General features: G+C 46.3%; 1 protein-coding gene across 4 annotated transcripts in view; it reads left to right on the forward strand.

The window, feature by feature from the left end:
• RGS6 (regulator of G protein signaling 6) overlaps positions 1-19,185 on the forward strand; it is a 600,794-nt gene that overhangs the window by 379,667 nt on the left and 201,942 nt on the right. For all 4 annotated transcript variants that reach the window (XM_059722918.1, XM_059722920.1, XM_059722921.1 and 1 more), the window contains exon 3: positions 5,652-5,751. In XM_059722918.1, coding sequence (XP_059578901.1) covers positions 5,652-5,751 — 100 coding nt within the window. The remainder of the gene's footprint in view (positions 1-5,651; positions 5,752-19,185) is intronic.

Genomic DNA, 19,185 nt, shown 5'->3' on the forward strand with positions numbered 1-19,185 from the left:
CTTGCATGCAGTTCCCAGGTTCTCTACCTGAGCCATATGACTCTGGGGGAAGTCCCATGTGATGGAGCCAGCAGCCTGGCCCCACTCACTGCTATGCACAGGTCATGGAGAACTGTGAGGAGCTCTTCTCTTTGGAGCTGGGCCAGCTCTGCCCATCTCCTTGCCGCCCCAGCCAAGCCCCGTGACCTGTACACTGGCTTCATCACATGGGTCTCCCCACAGTAGCGCAGGGCTCAGGCATGTGAGCCCCGTGTAATGGAGCCAGTGGCCTGACCAGGTGCAGTCCTAGGGCTCACTGGGACCGTGCACCACCAGGGGCTGTAAGCATCCTGAGGGCACACTGCCTGTTCCCACTGCTGGTGGCAGGGGCTGTGCACAATGCAGTGGGGGGGGGCATGTGTGAGAGGAGCATGTTTGTAGGGGGGATCTCACACAGGCACCCCACCATACATAGGCACCCACACACCCCTATGCACACCTCCCAGCCCCCCCACACAGCCCCTCCAACCACCCTCCCCCATCACACACCCCACAGCCCCCCACAAGCCCCATACACATCCCCCACAAACCCTGATCCTGCACCCACACCCTACATATCCACACATAACACCCTCCCCACACTCCATGTACACACAAATACACATTCCCCACAAACCCCATACCCATTCACCCACACCCATGTCCCCAAAACCTACTTACACCCCCACCACAAACCCCACACACACCCACACCCCACATACACGCACATCCACACACATACACCCACAGGTCCCCACAAACTCTATACCCACCCACTCATATCACCCCCACACCTCTGCACACCCCGCCCCCACAATAAACAAGAGTCAGATTTCATTTTGAGCTATTATGCAATCACCCCTATATATACAAGGCAAACAGACACACATCAGGACAAAAAAAAGTTTTAAAATTAAAATATGTTACTGTAGATGTTTGATTTTTAGTTGGGTTTTTTTTTCCGGTTCCAAGATGGCAAATCCCCTTCCCAAAAGGAGTCATTCCAGAGGCAAGAGGAGGGACTTCAGGTGGCAAAGGTCAGAGGGTTAGGGGAAGCACTTCCAGTCCCAAGATGGTGACCAGGGAGCGGGGCACCTGTCAAGGGATGTAGCTTCCCTTGCAGCCCTCCACAGTTCAACAATTCGGCCTGATTCGGTGGCCAAATCTCTGAATCTGAATCAAATCAGGAGATCCTTTAATCTCTCCGAATCGAATCGGAATTCAGAAAGATTTGGTGATTCAGACATAGACACAGCTTTAAATGTTTTTTCTACATACCTCTAGGTAGCAGGTGGCTCGTGAATGCTGTGATGCTGGGGCACATGGAGTGTCCCACAGAAGCACAGAGGGCTCCCCAACATGTTCAGCAGCAGACCCGGAAGTGGACCACAAGCACTTCTGGGTCTGCCAGGGAGCGCTCCTGGGGGCCCTCCCCACAACTCCCTGGCTCAGTGCCTGGTGCCTCCTGGGTCTGGGGGGGGCACCCAGAGTCCCCACTTGGCTGATCGCTGAGCTGGGGGGTCATGGAGGGGGGGGCCCAGGACACTCCCCGGCAGACCTAGAAGTGGATTGGAAGTGCTTTCAGTACACTTCTGGGTTCACCACCGAGCATGTGGGAGCCCCCCCCACACTCCTGTGGGACACTCCATGTGCCCCAGCATCACAGTGTTTATGAGCTACACTGGTACCTCGAGGTATGTAGAAAAAATATTTAAAGCTGTGTCTTTGGCCAAATCACTGATTCTCTGAATAAGCATCAAATATTCAGATTTGGATTCAGCCAAATTGAATCAGAGACAGTGATCCAAATCAATTAATCGAATCAATGCCCCTGCTTCACACACCCCTAATAAGCACCAGTCTTTCATTATCATGAGGCAGGTCTTTCCCCCAAGGCTATGTCCCTGTTCATCCATCAAGTGGAAAATATAGGGAAATTTTCATATCTGTGGTCTCTGAGAAATGGGCAACCACAATATCCTCATTGGTATCAGGCCCTTTGATCCAAAGGGAATGCCTACTTCTCTTGTAAAGGAAGGGAATACCGTGTAATATTTAAATTTCCAGAACTACCAGAAGGGGAGCTCTACATATATCAGATATCTGTTTTTCATGGATAAAGTACATACTGAAAACCTCAGAATTTTAATTCCATAAGGAGGGATGTCCTAAAGGCATCAAATCAGTTGTAAGGTACTTTTGTTCAACTTGTCATTCCTACTGGTACTGGCATAGTTGTATCCAAGTGAAAATAAGGATGTAAATATCTTCAAAGGTACTGAAATTGCCTCAAAATTTTACAGTGCATTTGCAGTGTCTCTGGCCTTCCCCAGTGATTCAGTGCTATGCTTGTTATAGTTCTGGAAGCAATTTATTCATGTGTGTATAGAAGTGATCCCTGTACACGTGAAGAACCTATTGATTTTTGTCCTGAAACTAATTAGAAAGACCTTTTATTTTGGAGTCTTTTTTTATTTGTGTGTATTTATTTGTTTTAGAGAGTGGAAAAATACCTTCCATTGCTAACTTATAGAGTAACTTCATGCATTCTGCATTTCATGTTCTGTTGTTGGTATATTTTATTCCATATATGATGCCTTTTATGCTTCCCTGTTATATAAAATTCCATCTGTGACTTGCAGTACAAGTCTGACTTATTCCACATGCACTTCCTACTCCTGTCTCCTCTAGTCAAGCCCATTGATACAGTACCTGCTTGAAGGATTGCTATGCTGTGCTGTCATCAGAATTGTCAGGAAAATATCTAAAGCTTTGAGATGTAATGGAAGCCCTGAAACCTTTCCTTTGTCTAGTTATATCTCTTATGTTGTTACATAAAATTTCTTGGGAAACCAAAAAAATAAAGATCAAATTAAAATGCATGCCACAGAACCCCACACATTTTCCACTGTTATCTTGTTTTATTGGTATCTATGATTCTAATATGCTACCTACACTGTCCTGATTCTGCCATTTTTCTTTATCAAAATGTTTGCTCTAGGAATGCTTCAGTATTTTAATCTCTGGTGTTGGTTGTGTAATAACTATGTTCTAAATTTAGCAAACTGGTTGGTGACTATATTTAGATGGAATGGGATGACCCAGAAGATTAAGCAGAGTATTTTCCATCTAGGTTGCGGCCTCAAAACTGATCCAGGTCTTCTATGATTTAAAAAGGGTGGTCTTCTGATGGTTGGTTGATGGTCCACATCACAAAGACCATTCCTTCCATCTTGTGAAATGGCGCAGATTTGCTTGGGTGAAGTCAGTTTCAACAGATAAATGATTTTATTTATTTATGAAGAAATTGGAATAAAGAACGAACTCCTCTTCCACTCCTGGGGTGTGTCCAGATGAGCACTGACATTGTTTTCCTTAGGGATATGTAGCAGCAGGGGCCTCTTGGGGCTGCAGCCATGGCAGGAAGCCTGGCCAGCAGCTGAAGTGTGGCTCTGGCTGGCCAGACTCTGGTTTTGGGTGGTGCACGCTGCTGCCACATGTACTATCCCACCTTTTTCAGTGGGGTTTTGACCCTGGGATTTCCTGGGGTCAACCCCCTGCCCCCCCCCCCCTATTGAAAGGTAGCACCTCTGGGAATGCCTGTATGTATGGTGTGTGGTGCTGCAGATAGGGATGCAGTGCCACATACTGCACATATACACTCATCTGTTTGCAGCTCTACAAGTGGCCCTACAAATAAGGCTTAAGCCTTATCATTAAAGGTATATGAGTTTCAGCTTGCATCACTGAGCTTTTTAAGGGTGCAAAGCTCTGATTTGTTCCACCATTTTAAATGTGTTGGTAGAATAAAAGTAAGAAATGAGGTTGCCATTAATTTGCTCCTCAAGACATGAAACTTCTCTATAGGTTGCCAAGCACGTTACTAATCCACAGCAAAAAATAGGTTGTGCCCTTACACTGGTAAGATTATGTCCATGCTTCATTCAGAAGTACATTATTTGGTTGTGTCCATGTATGTGGCAATCACTTCTGTTCACCCTGTCACCCTCTAATATTTTGCTAAATGTTTACACTTATTTTCTTTGTTTTTGCATCCTTTCAATTTTACCTTTAAGATACATTAAGTATCCTGAGCCGAATGTCTCCAATTGGGATTTTGACTTAAGTAAGAAGTTGGAGATTTGGCTCAATGTTTAACAAAAAAATCATCCATGAGACTTGAACTTAGCTTTCAGGGTTGTTCATGTAAACCCTTGCATTAGGGAATCATTGTGTCAACAGTTTTCAAGCTTCTTTTCCTTCTTCCCAGTGGCAAGACCTTTAAAATGTCTTAGAAAGGACATGAAAAATGATTCCATAATATTGACTGCTTTCTTAAGCCAATAGTTCATCACCAAAAATTTGAGCATGTGCATAGGTGGAGGGAGAAAAAAAATTTGTGGGTGGGGGGGGGCTGAGCACACCCCCCAGGTAGGAGAGTCTGCAGGGGAAGGAGTGGGAGGAGGGGAAAGGACCATGGGTGGGGAGGGATTAAGGCTGGGGCTGGGGCTGGGGCTGGGCAGGGATCAGGAGGGAGATGAGCTGAGCCAGACCCAGAATCAGGATCAAGGCCAGGGCCTGGACCAAGGCCAGGGATGGCACCCATATGGCTGCCCCTTCCTCTGTGCCCAGGGTCATTGCCCAGCACTGGTGCCCTCTACACCAATGAATCCACCGCCTCCCAGTCCCATACCGGCCCCAACCCCACACCGCCTAGGGGAGGCCCAAACCATGGGGCTGGAAGGGGCCAGCCTCAGCTGCACCACTGGGCCGGAGAAGACAGAACCCCTGGGACCCTGCTTCTGCCCTGAGTCATCATTGTTCAGCCTGCTCATTCAGAGCGTACAGCTCCTGCAGCTATGCTCACATGGGGGGGGGGCATGTGCCCCCTGATCTGTGTGGAGCAAGGCAGGCTATTGCAGGCTGGGACCAGGGCTGTGCTGGACTGTTCCCGGAGGGGAGGGAGGGCAGGCTGCGCTTGCAGTGGACAGTGGTGGCACTGAGAGGGAGGTGAGGTGGGCTATTGCAAATTTTGGGGTGGCTGCAGCCTGCCCTGCCCCGCAGAAGCCTGCCCTGCCCCACACAGATCCGGGGGCATATTCCCCCCATGCCTCCTGGGATGCGCGTAGCAGCAAGAGCTGCGCCTCCAGACTAGCCACTCATGGCTCAGTCCCACACCTTGCCAGCTGTTCAGCATCTGCCCCTTCCTTAGCCCCAGCCCCACTCCCTCCCCACACCTTCTGCAACTACCAGAAGCCCATGGCTAGGCTGCCTTGCAGTCCTACCACTGCCCTGCATTGTGGGGGCTAAGACCTGTTAGTGCTACCCAACTTACGCCGCCTATGAGTATGTGTAAGATGTTGGTGTGCTGCAATTGTTCTCTCTTGTTCTGACCCATATTGGCTGATTGTTTTCTTCTAAATCCTCATTAACAATCTGTTGCCTTTGTCTTACACTTAGATTGTAAGATCTTTGGGCCAAGAACCATTTTTTGTTCCACATCTGTACAGCACCCTGCAAAATGGAATCCTGGTATGCAACTGTGACAATATAAAATAGTAATTGTAATAAGTATTACTAGTATAGTTCCTGGGCTAGCAAAATAATGTATTCCATTCCATCCCACTTCACAGATTGAAGAGATCATTACAAGAATGCAGGATGACAAAACAGGAGGAGTTCCCATCCGAACAGTCAAGAGCTTTCTGTCTAAAATCCCCAGTGTTGTCACAGGTAGGTACAGATTGTTTAATTTTACCTTTTTTTCTGGATGTGTTCTTCAGCCAAAAATGAAGAATGGTCACGAATCAGTTAGTTTCTATAAACTAGAGAGTGACTTAATCACCAATGAGATTTCCTTAGAGTGATTTATGAAAATCTGTTTAGTGTTTGTGTAGGCTCTAGTCAGCATCATAGTATTGCCATTAAACATCATATATGATAACCTCACACAGGAACTGGGAAGCAGGCTCTGGCTTGAGACCTTAAAAATAAAGTTAGTAAATATAGCAAATGATCAGAGATAACAGAAAAGGGCAATTAAGAAAAAGATGTAGATCGGAAGAAAGTTGGCAAGAGTTCTCAGGAAGAAAATGTAACATTTTTTTCCCTTCTCCTCCCCAGTATTGTATTGCTGGCTCCCTGGATTTCCACAGCATGTACAGAAACGCAAGGAGACGGTGTAATCTCCTTTGCAAGGCCATTCTACTACAAAGAAGCTATATGTGTAAAAGTGTGAGACTATGTGGCTCAAGAGTTTGGTTTGGGGATATGGGGCATTAATTTCTATACATCCAGGACTCTAAAGAACAATGTCATTATCATATAATTAGGTATCTACTTAAAGCGTGTGGAGGCAAAGTAAAAATCATGGGCTGCTCGCAGCACCCAGTGCCATTTTCACAGTCATTTTATGGTGAGATTCCCCTCCTTCTGCCGCTGATTGGCTGAGGGGCCCCAGTGGCCCTGCCTCTTGCCACTGTTTGGTGGAGAGAGCTGCCTTTCATGCAGACTCGCCCTTCACTGCTGATTGGCAGAGAGGGGTGGGACCATACAGAAGGCAGCTCTCTCCGCCAGTCCTGCTGGCAGCTTTCCCCCCCGGCAGACTGTGGGGCTGGGCGGCAGGAGCCACTGGCTGCCACTGGGGAGCCAGCATTTTATTTTTAGTCAGTTTTTTTTTCCTGGTGATTTTGTGCAAAATCACAGAGAATGCCAGTTTTCACAGTGCTCACAAAAACTGGCTTTTTCACAGTTTACACAAAAATCACAAAAATACAAATTAAGTAGATCCCTACATGTGATAGATGCTTATGGTGGCTGACATAGAATAAGTTTGGGGTGACCATCTAGTTGCCAGTGGACCACTGCTTCAGTTCCAATTTGTTATTTTGTATGGCTGTGCAAAATTTTGACTGGTGTTTTGTTTCGAAGCTGTTTCAACATGTTTCCAGCTCAAAACAGCAAAATCAAAATTAAATGAAAGGCTTTGAAACAGATTCAAAATGAAATGAGGGTACTCAAAACGTTTTGAAAGTATGAAGTGTTTCAAGTTTTGAAGCCGGGCTTGCTTGCCGCTAAACAGAAACTAAGGAGAGGGAGGGAGAAGTGAGGGGAAGGACTGCTCTCATATTGACATCTAGCTCCTGGTTCGATTCCCCAGCTCTCTGATTGATTCTCCCAGCTCTCTGATCATTACCCCAGTTCTTTGCAGAGGTAACAGCCCCTGATCTGAGAATGAGGTTTCAGCAGGCTCTCAGAGGGAGCGGGCCTCTGGATCTGTGTGCAGGATGACAGCATGCTGCTGCAGCTGGCAAATGATACTAGTTTTGTTTTAAACCATTTGAGGTGCAGTTTCACAAAAACTGCCACACCTATCTCCTTGAAACTTGGCAGGCTACATGACCTCAGAAGGGGCTACCATCCCTGTAGTTTTCATCCAAATCAGGCAAGAAATGACAAAGTTCTAGTCTTTTTTGTGATTCCCCATTATAGCCTATGGGCAAAACATTGAAACGTGTCGAAACAGTGTTGAAACAGTTTTGACGAAACAGAATAGTGCTTCAAAAGAGTGAAACGAAACAGTGTCCCTTTGAACGGGTGAAATGGAAGTAAAAACAAAATGGTGCTGTTTCACACAGTCCTACTTAGAGAATGAGAATTTCTTCTAAGCCCTAGGTCTCTTTCCAGGTTTTGCAAGATGCACATTGGTAGGACCGTCTGGGGAAACTTTTTTTCCTATTGTTCCTGTTGTGTTGGTAAATGGCAAGTTTCACTTTCCATGGTTGTTAGTATGACAATATTAATGGGTAGTAAACTTAAAAATATTGCTCAACATGCAAAAATCCAGTATCATCTTCTAAATAGGCAGCAAGTCAATACCTGCATGTTGAGGTTTGGGAAAGAGAGTTTAGCCATTCAGAATAAAGCTCTTCTTTATGGATTTGTTTTAAATCATGAAGGATATATCTCTAGTCAGCAAGGGCACTAGAAAATGCAGGTGGTATTGTCAAACATTTGGTTATCGCATGCCACAGCTCATCTGAACATAAGGATATTGTGCTTCTAAAATGTCTTTAATTTGAACAAGGTTCGATTTGCCACAGATGCAGGTGGAGGCAGAGGGATGAAAAAATGCACAATATGATATCTCTTTGTGTCAAAAACAATAGCTTTTGCCAGATTTAAGTTTAGAGGAATGCAATACTCCAAACATTAGGTGAGAAAGACAAAATCTGGAAATTGAGCTTCATCTGCTTAAAGCTTAGTCTTGCAAATGTCTTTTACCAAGCAATAAGTCCTTCTGTCAGAGACGACGAGTAGGGGCATGTAGGTGCACGTGCACCCCCTGAGCATGGCGGTGCACCCCCTACATAAAGGTGCCGCTGACACTGTCAGCAGCACCTGCAGGCAGTCACCGCTCTCCAACCCGCTGGCGGCATCTGCAGGCAGTCCACGATCGCTGCTGGCTGCCACCAACACTGCTGGCAGGGCTTGTGGGTGGTTGCCACCCCCCCGCCGCCAACAGCACCGCCGGCGTCTGCGGGAACTCCGTGCTTACCACTGCCATGCTCCCACCGCCACTGCCATGCTCCCACCGCCACCAGTGTAGCCATGCCACCTCAGCCGCTGGGGGCACTCATTGTTCATGCCTTCTGTTATGAGTAATCTAATTGATTTCAAGCATGACTCAATGTAGTTTGCAGGATCAGGGCCATGCTGTGGAAGTACAAGATGAGTACAAGATGAGTCTAGATGTGAAAAGACAGCTACTAAATTGAGGTTTATGACTGGACCATGTGCTGACTAACTCTGTTTTTGAAGGTTCCAGGGGAAAATAACCATTCATCCAGTTTGAAAAGTCATCCCATAAGCTCTAGTTTAAGAGGAAAGCAGGGTGGCTTAATATTTACTCATCTAAGAAAGATTGCTGATATTCTTGTTAATATTCATAGCCTTCATTAAGCAATTGATCTAGTCATCAAGACATCAATGTGACTTAGGAGGAGGAAGAAAACAGGATACATCATAGCATCTTTAAGCTGATTATCTTTATTTTTAAGTACCACCATGGGAGATAGTTCCCTTGCAGAATGAAAACTGTCCTCTTGCACTCTGCTATTCTGGAATAGCAGCTGCATTCATGTCACCTTGAAATTGAATCTTTCCACAGCCAGGAGGTACAATCCCAAACTTTGAGAGGAAAGAGAGAAAGAATTAAATGATTCAGACAAAATAGGAACAGAACCTTCATCAGCACTCTCAGAAATCTTTTTCAAAGGAGAAAGGGGAAAATGTGTTATGTTGTTCAGTAACATCCTTTCTGCTGATCTAAAGCCTCAGCCAGTTATGTCTGGGACAGGAAGCCTTTGAATTTGGAAAGCATAGAAAAATAATAACAGGGAGTCTGACCTTTTTTCCCATTTCTTCCCCTTCTCTTTCCACAAATGATGCATCACTATGTCAAAAATAAAGGTAAAAATTTTATTGCACTTGCATTACATTTTAACCCTTGTTTTGTTTAATGTGATTAACATAAACACATATTTTCAAAAGATTTCAGAATAAATGTGGACCTATCTGGATCTGGCTCGTGTGGGAAGATCTTAATTTTTAGAATCCAGTGACATTTTCTCTTTTACAGTCAACACAGTTCCACCTTAAAGCATAGCAATACTTGACTTGACTTGGGATTGTACTTGACTTGGCAAAGCATGACTTACTGTCAGGCTAACAATAATAAGGCTTACACATGGGGTTACCTTTGCTCAACATTTCTGTTGTAATTGCTTCTCATGGGGAAAAGGCAAAATCATTTTTAAAAGATATAACTACACTTTAAACATGCAGCTCTGTTTATGGTACAGCAAAGTAAGTGTTTGATTTTGAGATTGTGTATTGGGAAAAGAGCCACTCAGCTTCTGTTTTGCTTTCATCTGGCCAGATGACTGAGTTTTGAATAAGGTACTGTGTAGTTTGGAGAGAGTGAGCCTACGGGAATCATCGTTAATGGTCATCTGTAGACATCAGGAGTTTGCAGAATGGATGAAAAAGCCCTTTAAAAGTATTACAGGTTCACAGGGTGGTGAAATGCCAGCTGCATTAGTAGCCTGTATTAGTGGGAACATTGTGAGCCTTTCACTACTTCACTCTGGGCTTGAAGTAGGTTGACATGGACTAGTGTACTGTATTGGTATGTCTCTCCTTGTCCTCTGCCAGCTACGTGTATACATTTTAGAGACTAAGTAGCCCAAAATCAGGAAGAGTAGAAAAGCAACTCACTAGGGAAAGTGACAAACAGAGAGTTAAGGGTCAGTGAATGTGGTGAGTGAGGTTTCAATAGAATATTCTCATGTTTTTCCCATGTCTCCACTGGACAAGGTAGAGAATATTGTCATGTGTACAAGCGCCCTGAGTCACTGACAGCTTTGCTTCTAACTCCTTAAATACCTCTTGCTGGTAAGTCTCTAGAACACTATTTATTGTCACAGAAAAACCCACATATTCCCATTTTGGAGAAAGAAACAGGGCATGAGTAGTGTTCTCTTACTGTAATGCACTTAAACTACAGCTCAGTGCTTCATGTTATTCCAGGCATCAGTGTCATTAATACACCTCACCTAATTAAACATCTGCAAAACTGTCATTCAAACCCTGAACCTGGTTTCTACACTTCTACCAGTGTGTCTTTAAAGCTAAGCTGGCATACCAGTATAAGGACGCCTCAGCGTCGGGGGTACATCCCTCCCTCCTTAGCTGCTTCAGTCAAGGATTCCATATAAAGTTGCCAAAAGCCTCTGTGCTGATCTATTGCACCTGTGCTTTCTAGTACAGCTACGCCATTTCACTCCCAGCTTAGCCAAGCTTCATTCTAAATCTTTTCCATTCTGACCCTCAGCTCATCCTTATCTCTCCTAATGTGCCATAGAGGAGACTTTCAGCTGAAAATCTTCTATCTATTCCATCGTCTTCTCAAACATTTCTGAGATACCCTTACCCTAGCCCATAACTCCCCAACTTTTAGTATACCTCTATAAGCAGTTCCATCATTGGACCTGATTTCTGAATGACACCTTTTACTCTGGTTGTGATCTCCACATCAGTCACACTTTGATCCTGACTCACCCTTAGTCCAACACTTTCCCCATCTTCCACTGCTCTGCTCCCTAAGACTGGAAATAAGCTTTTAATCTGCCATATCCTGATGTACCATTCTTGGGCCCCTTCTACATGTTACAGGTATTGCTCAATTAACTGGTTAATTGTGCAGTTACCTGGAGACCAACCACACATACAAAGTAGCTATTGCACAATAAAAAGCTCCAACCAGCTCTACCTCAGTGGGCACATCAGTTAGATCTCAAAGGGCGCATCTACATGTGTCCCTATGGCAGTTTTGTTACTATGCCTTCATTTAGGACTTCCAAAAGGAAGTACTAAATGACGGTACAGTAACAGCCTATAATGCATTGTGCATGCTGCGCACAGTTAATTTTAATTGCTGTGTCACCATACCAATGAGATAGAATGAGGGAGCACATTGCTACAGCAATGTAGCTGCAGTGTCACAGTTTGTGACCACTGATGCTAGCGTCACCGTAGCATATTGCTATGGTGATATGTTGACATGCCCAAAAGCTAACTATACTTGGTTGCTATCAAGCTTTATTTTGTATGTGTAGCAGGGGCTCTCCTGCAGTTGGGAGCCACGTCAGCTGAGTTGAGAGTGCGGAAAACCCCCAGAGCTGCATAGGTGCATCATACCCAGCGTAAAAACTCCGAGCCCTAGGTATTGCGGGAGACATGAACCCCAGGGTCCAGGGGTTTCCTGCACTCCTGAGTCATGGGGATAATGGGAGCTGTGATTCCCATGGTCTGGGGGTTTCTTGCGCCCCTGAGCCTTAGGGATCAAGGAAGCCACAATTCTCTGGCCCCAGGGGTTTCCTGCACTCCTGAACCCTTGGGATTGTGTTATGATCCCTAGGGCTTGGGGGTATGGGAAACCCCCCTGGTGACAGAGGATCATGGTCATCCTCCAGCTCCAAGGGTTTCCTGTAACCCCAGGGTGGGGGAATTACTGTAGCAGTGATCCTTCACCCCCAGGAGTTTTCCACGGCCCAGGGTGGGAAGATCACCACAGCAGTGATTCTTTAGCTCCAGGAAGCCCCCATGGCTGGGAGCCCCTCAATTGGGATGCCTCAGTTCCAGCTACAGGAGCTTGCCAGCACAGGGGGAGCCCAGGAGGGCTTAAGAGCCAAGCTAGTGCAGGCAGATGCTGTGCAAGCTGCCTCCACACTGTTCTGCCAATGCACTTCATTCTTGACCTGCAGTATTGCTTTTATTCCAGTGCTGGGTTGTCTAAGTGGAAGCTGCCAATATTGCTGAAATATGCCAGATGGTACATGGTTTTCCTGATGTGAACAAATATTCACTTGAGACCAGTGATCTAAACTAAGTTTAAACTGCTGTATATTTCTATCTAAACAAGCCAGCATATATCTTTTGACAAATGTGTGTGCAGTTGTTCCAATACACAGCAACATATCACTCTGTCAAAGAGGAGGTATTCTTCTGGAGAATGGAAAAGACATGCTGTTGCAAAAGAGATTGCTTATTCTTGAGAGCCCTCTGTCGATACAGTTATACATCAGAATGTGGAAGGGGAACCCATGCACCACTTGCCTCACAGGCTGGGCAGCAAAAGTCTTCATTTCTGCCGATAACACCTTTGTAGAGTTGAGCAGTTGAGAATAATAAAAGGTTGAATTCAGAGCACATTTCCTAGAGCAAAGTGCATGGTACAGATGCTTGTGTCTTGTAGATGTATCAGTAAAACACTTCACTCACCAGGGAAAAAACAGATTCCTTCACAGTCACGAAGGATGTGTTCAAGAGGTGAGAGACCATGCTGGGGATGTACAGCCTTGCCACAATACTGCAAAGTACAGGCAAGGCACAGCCTTGATGTCAGAGACCTGTTGTTGTGTCCTGTCTCCTCCTGTGGAAGACAGGAGTTGCCTAAGGGCCTCACAGAAGCTGCTTTAGCTATTAGAGTGACATAGCCCCATAGACTGGTAGTAAAAAGGATTCTGCCCCCCAGGGACCCACTGTCCATCTGCCTGTACTTTCTTGTAAGTTTTGATCTGGATCTGTAAATTGCATTGTGCTGATCTCTGTTAGTTGGAGCCACTACCTCATATCTAAATCATCTGCACACTTGCTAAAATGTGGAGCTAAATGTGAACTTTTAGTCAAAGCCATCTCTTTGTTTCATCAACCTTGCTTCCTGGAAAATGCCCCCATTTAAGAGCTTGACATCTAGCACATAACTAGCTATATTTTCAGCACATCCAGGGGATATAACTGCTTGGAGAGTGCACTTGGGCATTTGCTTACCATCCTATCTATAGACAAAATGAAGATCCATTTCCATATGCAAGCCCTTGGCAGGTTCAAATGAATCCATTTAGTTAAGATAATTATTTCCCTAAATCTTTGCCCAAAATTCAAATCAATTTCCCAAAATAATTGTCAGTATTTTAATACATATGAGCTCTAACCTTAAACAGTTGCAGGTGCTTTACTCCCTTGTACGTGTAAGCTGTATCATGTAGTAAATTCAATAGTGTTTTGCAGTCACCTGAGAAGCCAGTCCAAGCATTGATCTATTATACTGATCTCTTTGCTTCTTACTCAAATAGGAGGAATTTTGCTGGATAATGAAAAAGCCATTTTATTGAGTAGATAATTTATTCGTCATAGCACTCTGTCAATATGGTTAAATATCAGTATGGTGAAGGATAACCACTTGTTATGATCGTGTTTAGTCTAAACTGGTTCAAGCTAAGACTGAACTGGATTTCTTATCTATGATGTAGGGCTTTGGCAGGTTACCTGCATAATATCAGAAATCTGTGGGATGTTGTTTTGTTATAAAGTTATGGCATTTTTAGAGCAGTCTGACGTGAAGGTTTCATGTTGTTTCAGGCCTGCATGACTGTGACTTGCCACCAAGGCTGGTGAATAGGGACATGCATGGCAGGAAGCACAATTGTGGGATCTAACATTAGATCCCACTGTGCCTTATCACCAATCACAATCCCAGGCTCCTCCTATACTGACTCCTGTGGCTGTGAGCCTTGCAATTGATGGAGCTCAGCAAAACTCGCAGCAGGGGTAGCATTTCCTGCACTTTCCACCCCTGAGCTCTGCAGCTGACAAGGGCTGCGGGGCTCTCGGCAGGGGCAGCTCTGGGAACACTGCCCACACTATGAGCATTGTTGTCTGTGGGGCTCACAGCAGAGGTAGCAGGGAGAAGGCTGCCCCTGCTGCAAGCCTTGTGAGGAGCAGAACGCAGCAGTGGCAGCATTCCCCTCACTGCCCCTGCTATGAGCCCTGCATCCCACTTCACTACACCCAAGGAGGCTCATGGTGGGAGAGAAAGGTTTGCCCCACTGCAAGTCCCACAGCTGACAACGCTGCCACCACTACAAGCCATGTCAACTGCAGGGCTGGCAGCAAATGATGCACCCCGTGGCTGGGGACCCCTCAGTTGATGGTCCTCCCAGACGCAGGGGAGCACTTGGCCCATGTTCAATTAATGGCGTGATTAAAATAAGCTACAAAGTTAGTACACATTTTTTGTGGAATAACTTTGTAGTTTATTGCTTGTTTTATCACACCATTCATTGGCCGAATGTGTAGCTGGGTCATACCTTGAGGCATGATTACCTGGTTAATCTCATCTTAAGTGCAACTGTAGAGGGGGCTTTAGAGTGCTGTTCAGAGCTGGTAGAAGCAGCCTCCCCAGGACTCTGAGCTTGGTCTTCCCATGGGCCAGACCAGGCAGCTGAGGGTGGTAGGGTTCCCTAGCTCCATGGTCTCTTTGCAATTAAGTTAAGAGCGGTTGCTCTCAGTGGGAAGGGAGGTGGGGTGGGGAACCACTTGATTTTTGGAGGGCAGGAAGGGGTACAGCAACTATGAGCTGTCTACCATGGGAAGCTGGAGGAATGAAAGTAAAGTGTTTTACCTCCCCTGACTATTCAAGCAATACCCTGGAATGCTGTGCATGAAATCTTTCCAGGATCAACCTCCTTTGGAGTGATTTATCTTTAAAATATTAAACGGTATTTATGGTGGTTTAACACCCCTTAACTAATGTCTGCTTTCATTTTAAATGCCTTTATGATTTTTTTAAGGTAACTTGTGACAAGGTCCCTAGATTCTATTATGCATTTCTTCTTCAGATTAGGCACAGGATGCAGACAGATGTGCAGGCCCCTGCTCTAACTCCGGGTGCTTTACATAAAATGCCATGAGTTAGAGCGCCCCTTCTTTCCCCCACCCTCAACCCAACAGACCTTCTCCTGTTGGGTTGAGGGGGAGAAAGGAATCAAGCCAGCCTGCACTGGCCCTCCTCCAAGGAGGCTGACAAACCACCCCTATCCCCAGCCCTGCCCTCTCCCCCAGGTCTAGGGCTGTCAGCAGAGAGGGAGGGGGAAGAAAGCAGCTGTGAGCTTCCAGCTTGGCTTTATCCAGCCTGAGCTAGAGTGGTGGGGGGTGGATCAGAACTGAGAGGGGGGAACCAGGCTGGCCTGCAAAGCAAGGGGGTCCAATCCATCCCTGTTCCACTTCAGCTCAGGTCAGGCAAGACAGAGGTGGAAAGCTGCAGCATGAGCTGCTGGCTTGCCTGGCCTGAGCTGGAGGGTGGGGGGTGGATCGGAGCTCCCTCACCTCTCGGGCCGGGCTGAGTTCCCCCCAGTACCCAAGCTAGGGAAGCTGGGGGGGTTTCAAGATAGAGGGGCCCCAATCTATCTCCCATCTCCAGCTCAGGCCAGGCAAAGCCCAGCCGGCATCTTACTGCTGCTTGCTTCCCCCTTGCCACTCCCTCTCTGCTAATAGCCCCACAGACTGCACATGAGAAAAATTAACCCTAGAGAACACAAGTTCCCTAAGGGCAGCCTAAAGCAGAGCACCTTCATCTACTACCTCATTTGAGAAGGGTTAATTTGTCATGTGATCAGCCATTTAAAAAGTGCTCTGCAGCCATGCGTATGTATCGCAGCACAGCATAGGCAGAAAGAGAAAAATCTTATTGGGGGGGGATAAGTAAAACTTAAACTTAAAAGATACTTCTACCTACACACACACACCACTCAGCAGGTAAGTGTGTAGGGGGGGAAGGGGTGCAGGAAAAGGAAGGGGTATGAAGGGGGCAAATCGAGGACCCTGAAGTAAGGGAAGGAGTGTGGCAGGAGCAAGGGTGAATTGGGCCCTGAGGTAGGTCATGGGAGGGTCAGAGCTCAGGCAGCTTGTCCAGGGGTGTGGAGGGCTCCCACCACTGTGCATACCCCCGGGGCAGGCATGGGGGGGTGGGATACGTGCCCCTTGGATCTGTGCACAGGAAGGAGGTGGGCTGCTGCTGTGGGCTTGGGCTCTATGCCACACTGCCAGTGCCCTGGCAGCTGCTCAACACCATGTGCCTCCTATCACCAGGCAGGCAGGGGCTTTGATGCAGCCAGCACATAGGAGGCATGTGGCATTACACAGCTGCCAGGGCACCGGCAGTGGGGACAGAGCTCCAGCTCATAACAGCAGCCGCCTCCGCCCTGCACACAGATCCAAGGGACATGTTTCCCCCATGCCTGCCCCAGGAGTGCGCACAGTGGTGGGAGCCCCCAGCACCCCTGGATGAGCCACCTGGGCTCCAACCCTCCCAAGACCCACCCTGGGGCCCCATTCACCCCAGTCCCTGCCCCTGACCCCCTCACCACGGGAGCATCAATCTGCCCCCCACACCCCTTCCCTCCTTCCCCCCTTAGCCCCTACACACTTACCTGCTGGGTGCTGCTTCACATGCTGCAGGGCTGGGCTGAGTTCCTATCCACCTGCAGGCTGCAGCTACTCATCTGTGCCTGTGCGCACCCCTCCCTGTCCTGCTGCAGCTGCCCAGAGCCCGCACCCAGGCTGCCCTGCAGTGCTCAGCACTGCCACTGCTGCCCCATGTTTGGGGGCGCTAAGCCCTGTTAGCCCTGGCCTTCTGCCGTCTATGCAGCACAGCTTCAGAGCACTTTCAGGGCCCCAATCCTGCAAAAAATGTATCTTGCAAGTGCCCACAATGGAAATGTAATTCACTGCATCCACAGTTGGAGAGATGAAATGCCTTTTTATCTAGTGCATTTCAAAGCCTCCCTGAATCACCTAGTATTACACATGTCAGTTCTAGCACAAGTCATGCATGCCTTGCAATTTTTTTCTTCAGCCTTCTTGTAAGTTCTTTTGGTCCCATGTCCCGAGAAAAAATGAACCCAGTTAAAGATCAGAAGAGTTATGTTACCTTTATCTGTAATTTCTCCCTTCCCCCAATCAAACTCTTAAAACTCTTTTTGTTAGATTTTGCAAAGGAAGGTGGGAGAAGAAAGAATTTAGTGCTATAAGTACAGTCATTCCTTGCCTATTGCATTGGTGTCATTCAAAATAAAAGTACAAAGGACTTGATTTTCAGATGTGAGGCTATTGTAAGTTAATTGAGAAAGACAAGGTTGTAAAGCTCAAACAAATCACACAAGTTTTGAAGATAAATATGTTTTTTCTGCATAGCTATATAGCCATATACATGTAATACATGCACGTATAATTTAATAGTCACAGCACAACATAGTTCAGTAAATGACAAATGATGGAAATAATCATGTTTGGTGCTACAATGAAATAACTAATAGCTTTCTGCATTACTTGTGCATACTATCCATATCTGGAGTGATGAACTCTTTTGTGTCTTATGTACCACTGCCCTCTACTGCAGCCTACCTATGCATCACAGGTTCCACTCAATTTCACCTTTACAACAGCTGTCTCATGCTTTTTTAATCTGAGCATAATTTGTGCTTATTTGTTTACATGCAGTTCATTCCATAATAATGGTCCTCCCTAGTTGTGTGGCAGACAGCCAGCCCAAAATGTATGGTTTGCATGAGTCCACAGCTTCTCCAGGCTTGCAAGGGGATACCTTTTCCAGGGGTGGCTATACACACTACTACTAAACAGCTGATTCGTTGCCTTCTACCCCTTTTAGGAATGTCCATCCCTGAGCAGATCCTACTGATGAATCTTAAGAGACCTGTTATGACTACATATATGGCACTCAGGATTTGACCCAAAATAAATTAACCTAAATTAAAATTCATTTTTTTAAATCAATGGAATTAGACATTTTAATTGACAGTTATATTGTTACATAATAGCACTTTAAAGTATCTACACCAAAGGCAGAAAACAGCAGTTAAAGTATATTGCTCAATGGTAGAAAGAATAAAGAGCACAGACAGAAAAACAGCTCTCCATTGCAACTCAGCACTTTGCAGGAAGCACTATGAGTTGCAATGATCCCCCTGGCCCAATAGTAGTTTGCTGTTGGGTCTGGGAGTTGGAGATTCCAATTGCTTGCTGCTAGCCTGCAGTCTGGTCTCCATAGCAGTGCCACTCTTCCCTCTCAGCCCAGACACTGTTTTCAAAATGGGAGGAGGGAAATAGAGCAGAGGGAGCTCTTTCTTGAGGTTCCTCAGCTGGTACTGGAGGGTGGGGCAGGTGGGCCTCAGTTTGCCCCACTCTTCAGCGCTGGCTGAAAAACCCCCTGACCAAACTACCTCCGCTCTCTTTCCCTCATCCCATTCTGAAAGTAGCAACAGGCTGGGAGCTTCGCAGACACAAGTTACAGAACGCACTTTGTTTTGGAGCATGTTCATCTGAACCCTCATGCAATGAGGGGTCAGATCTTTGTGGGATCCGGTCCTTTTAAAGCTGTCTGCAGCCATGCACTTCTGTTTGGTCACAGCTGTAGACTGCTATCTGGGGCGAAATTAGGCGAAAATTGTCACTTGTGTCTGCGCCCAAAACTTTGGTCAAGTATTCTGAATTAACATGTTGTGAGGTCATTAATGCTCTCACAGTAGGCAAGTCTCTAAAGGTGCATCCAAACATGCAGGCACATTTGCTTGCAGCAGCTCAAATAGCAGCAGCACAAATTTGTGCCAGAGATTTGTGCCTCAACACACGTGTCTGAACATGCACTTTGGTGTGGGGCAAATTGTGTCACTTGGGGCAAACTGACCCTGCCCAGCTCAACCCAGATGTGCTGGCCTCAGCAGTATAAAAAGTTGCCCTGGTGAGCAG

This window comes from Alligator mississippiensis, chromosome 2 (genome assembly GCF_030867095.1).
Source record: "Alligator mississippiensis isolate rAllMis1 chromosome 2, rAllMis1, whole genome shotgun sequence".
Classification (NCBI taxonomy): domain Eukaryota; kingdom Metazoa; phylum Chordata; order Crocodylia; family Alligatoridae; genus Alligator; species Alligator mississippiensis.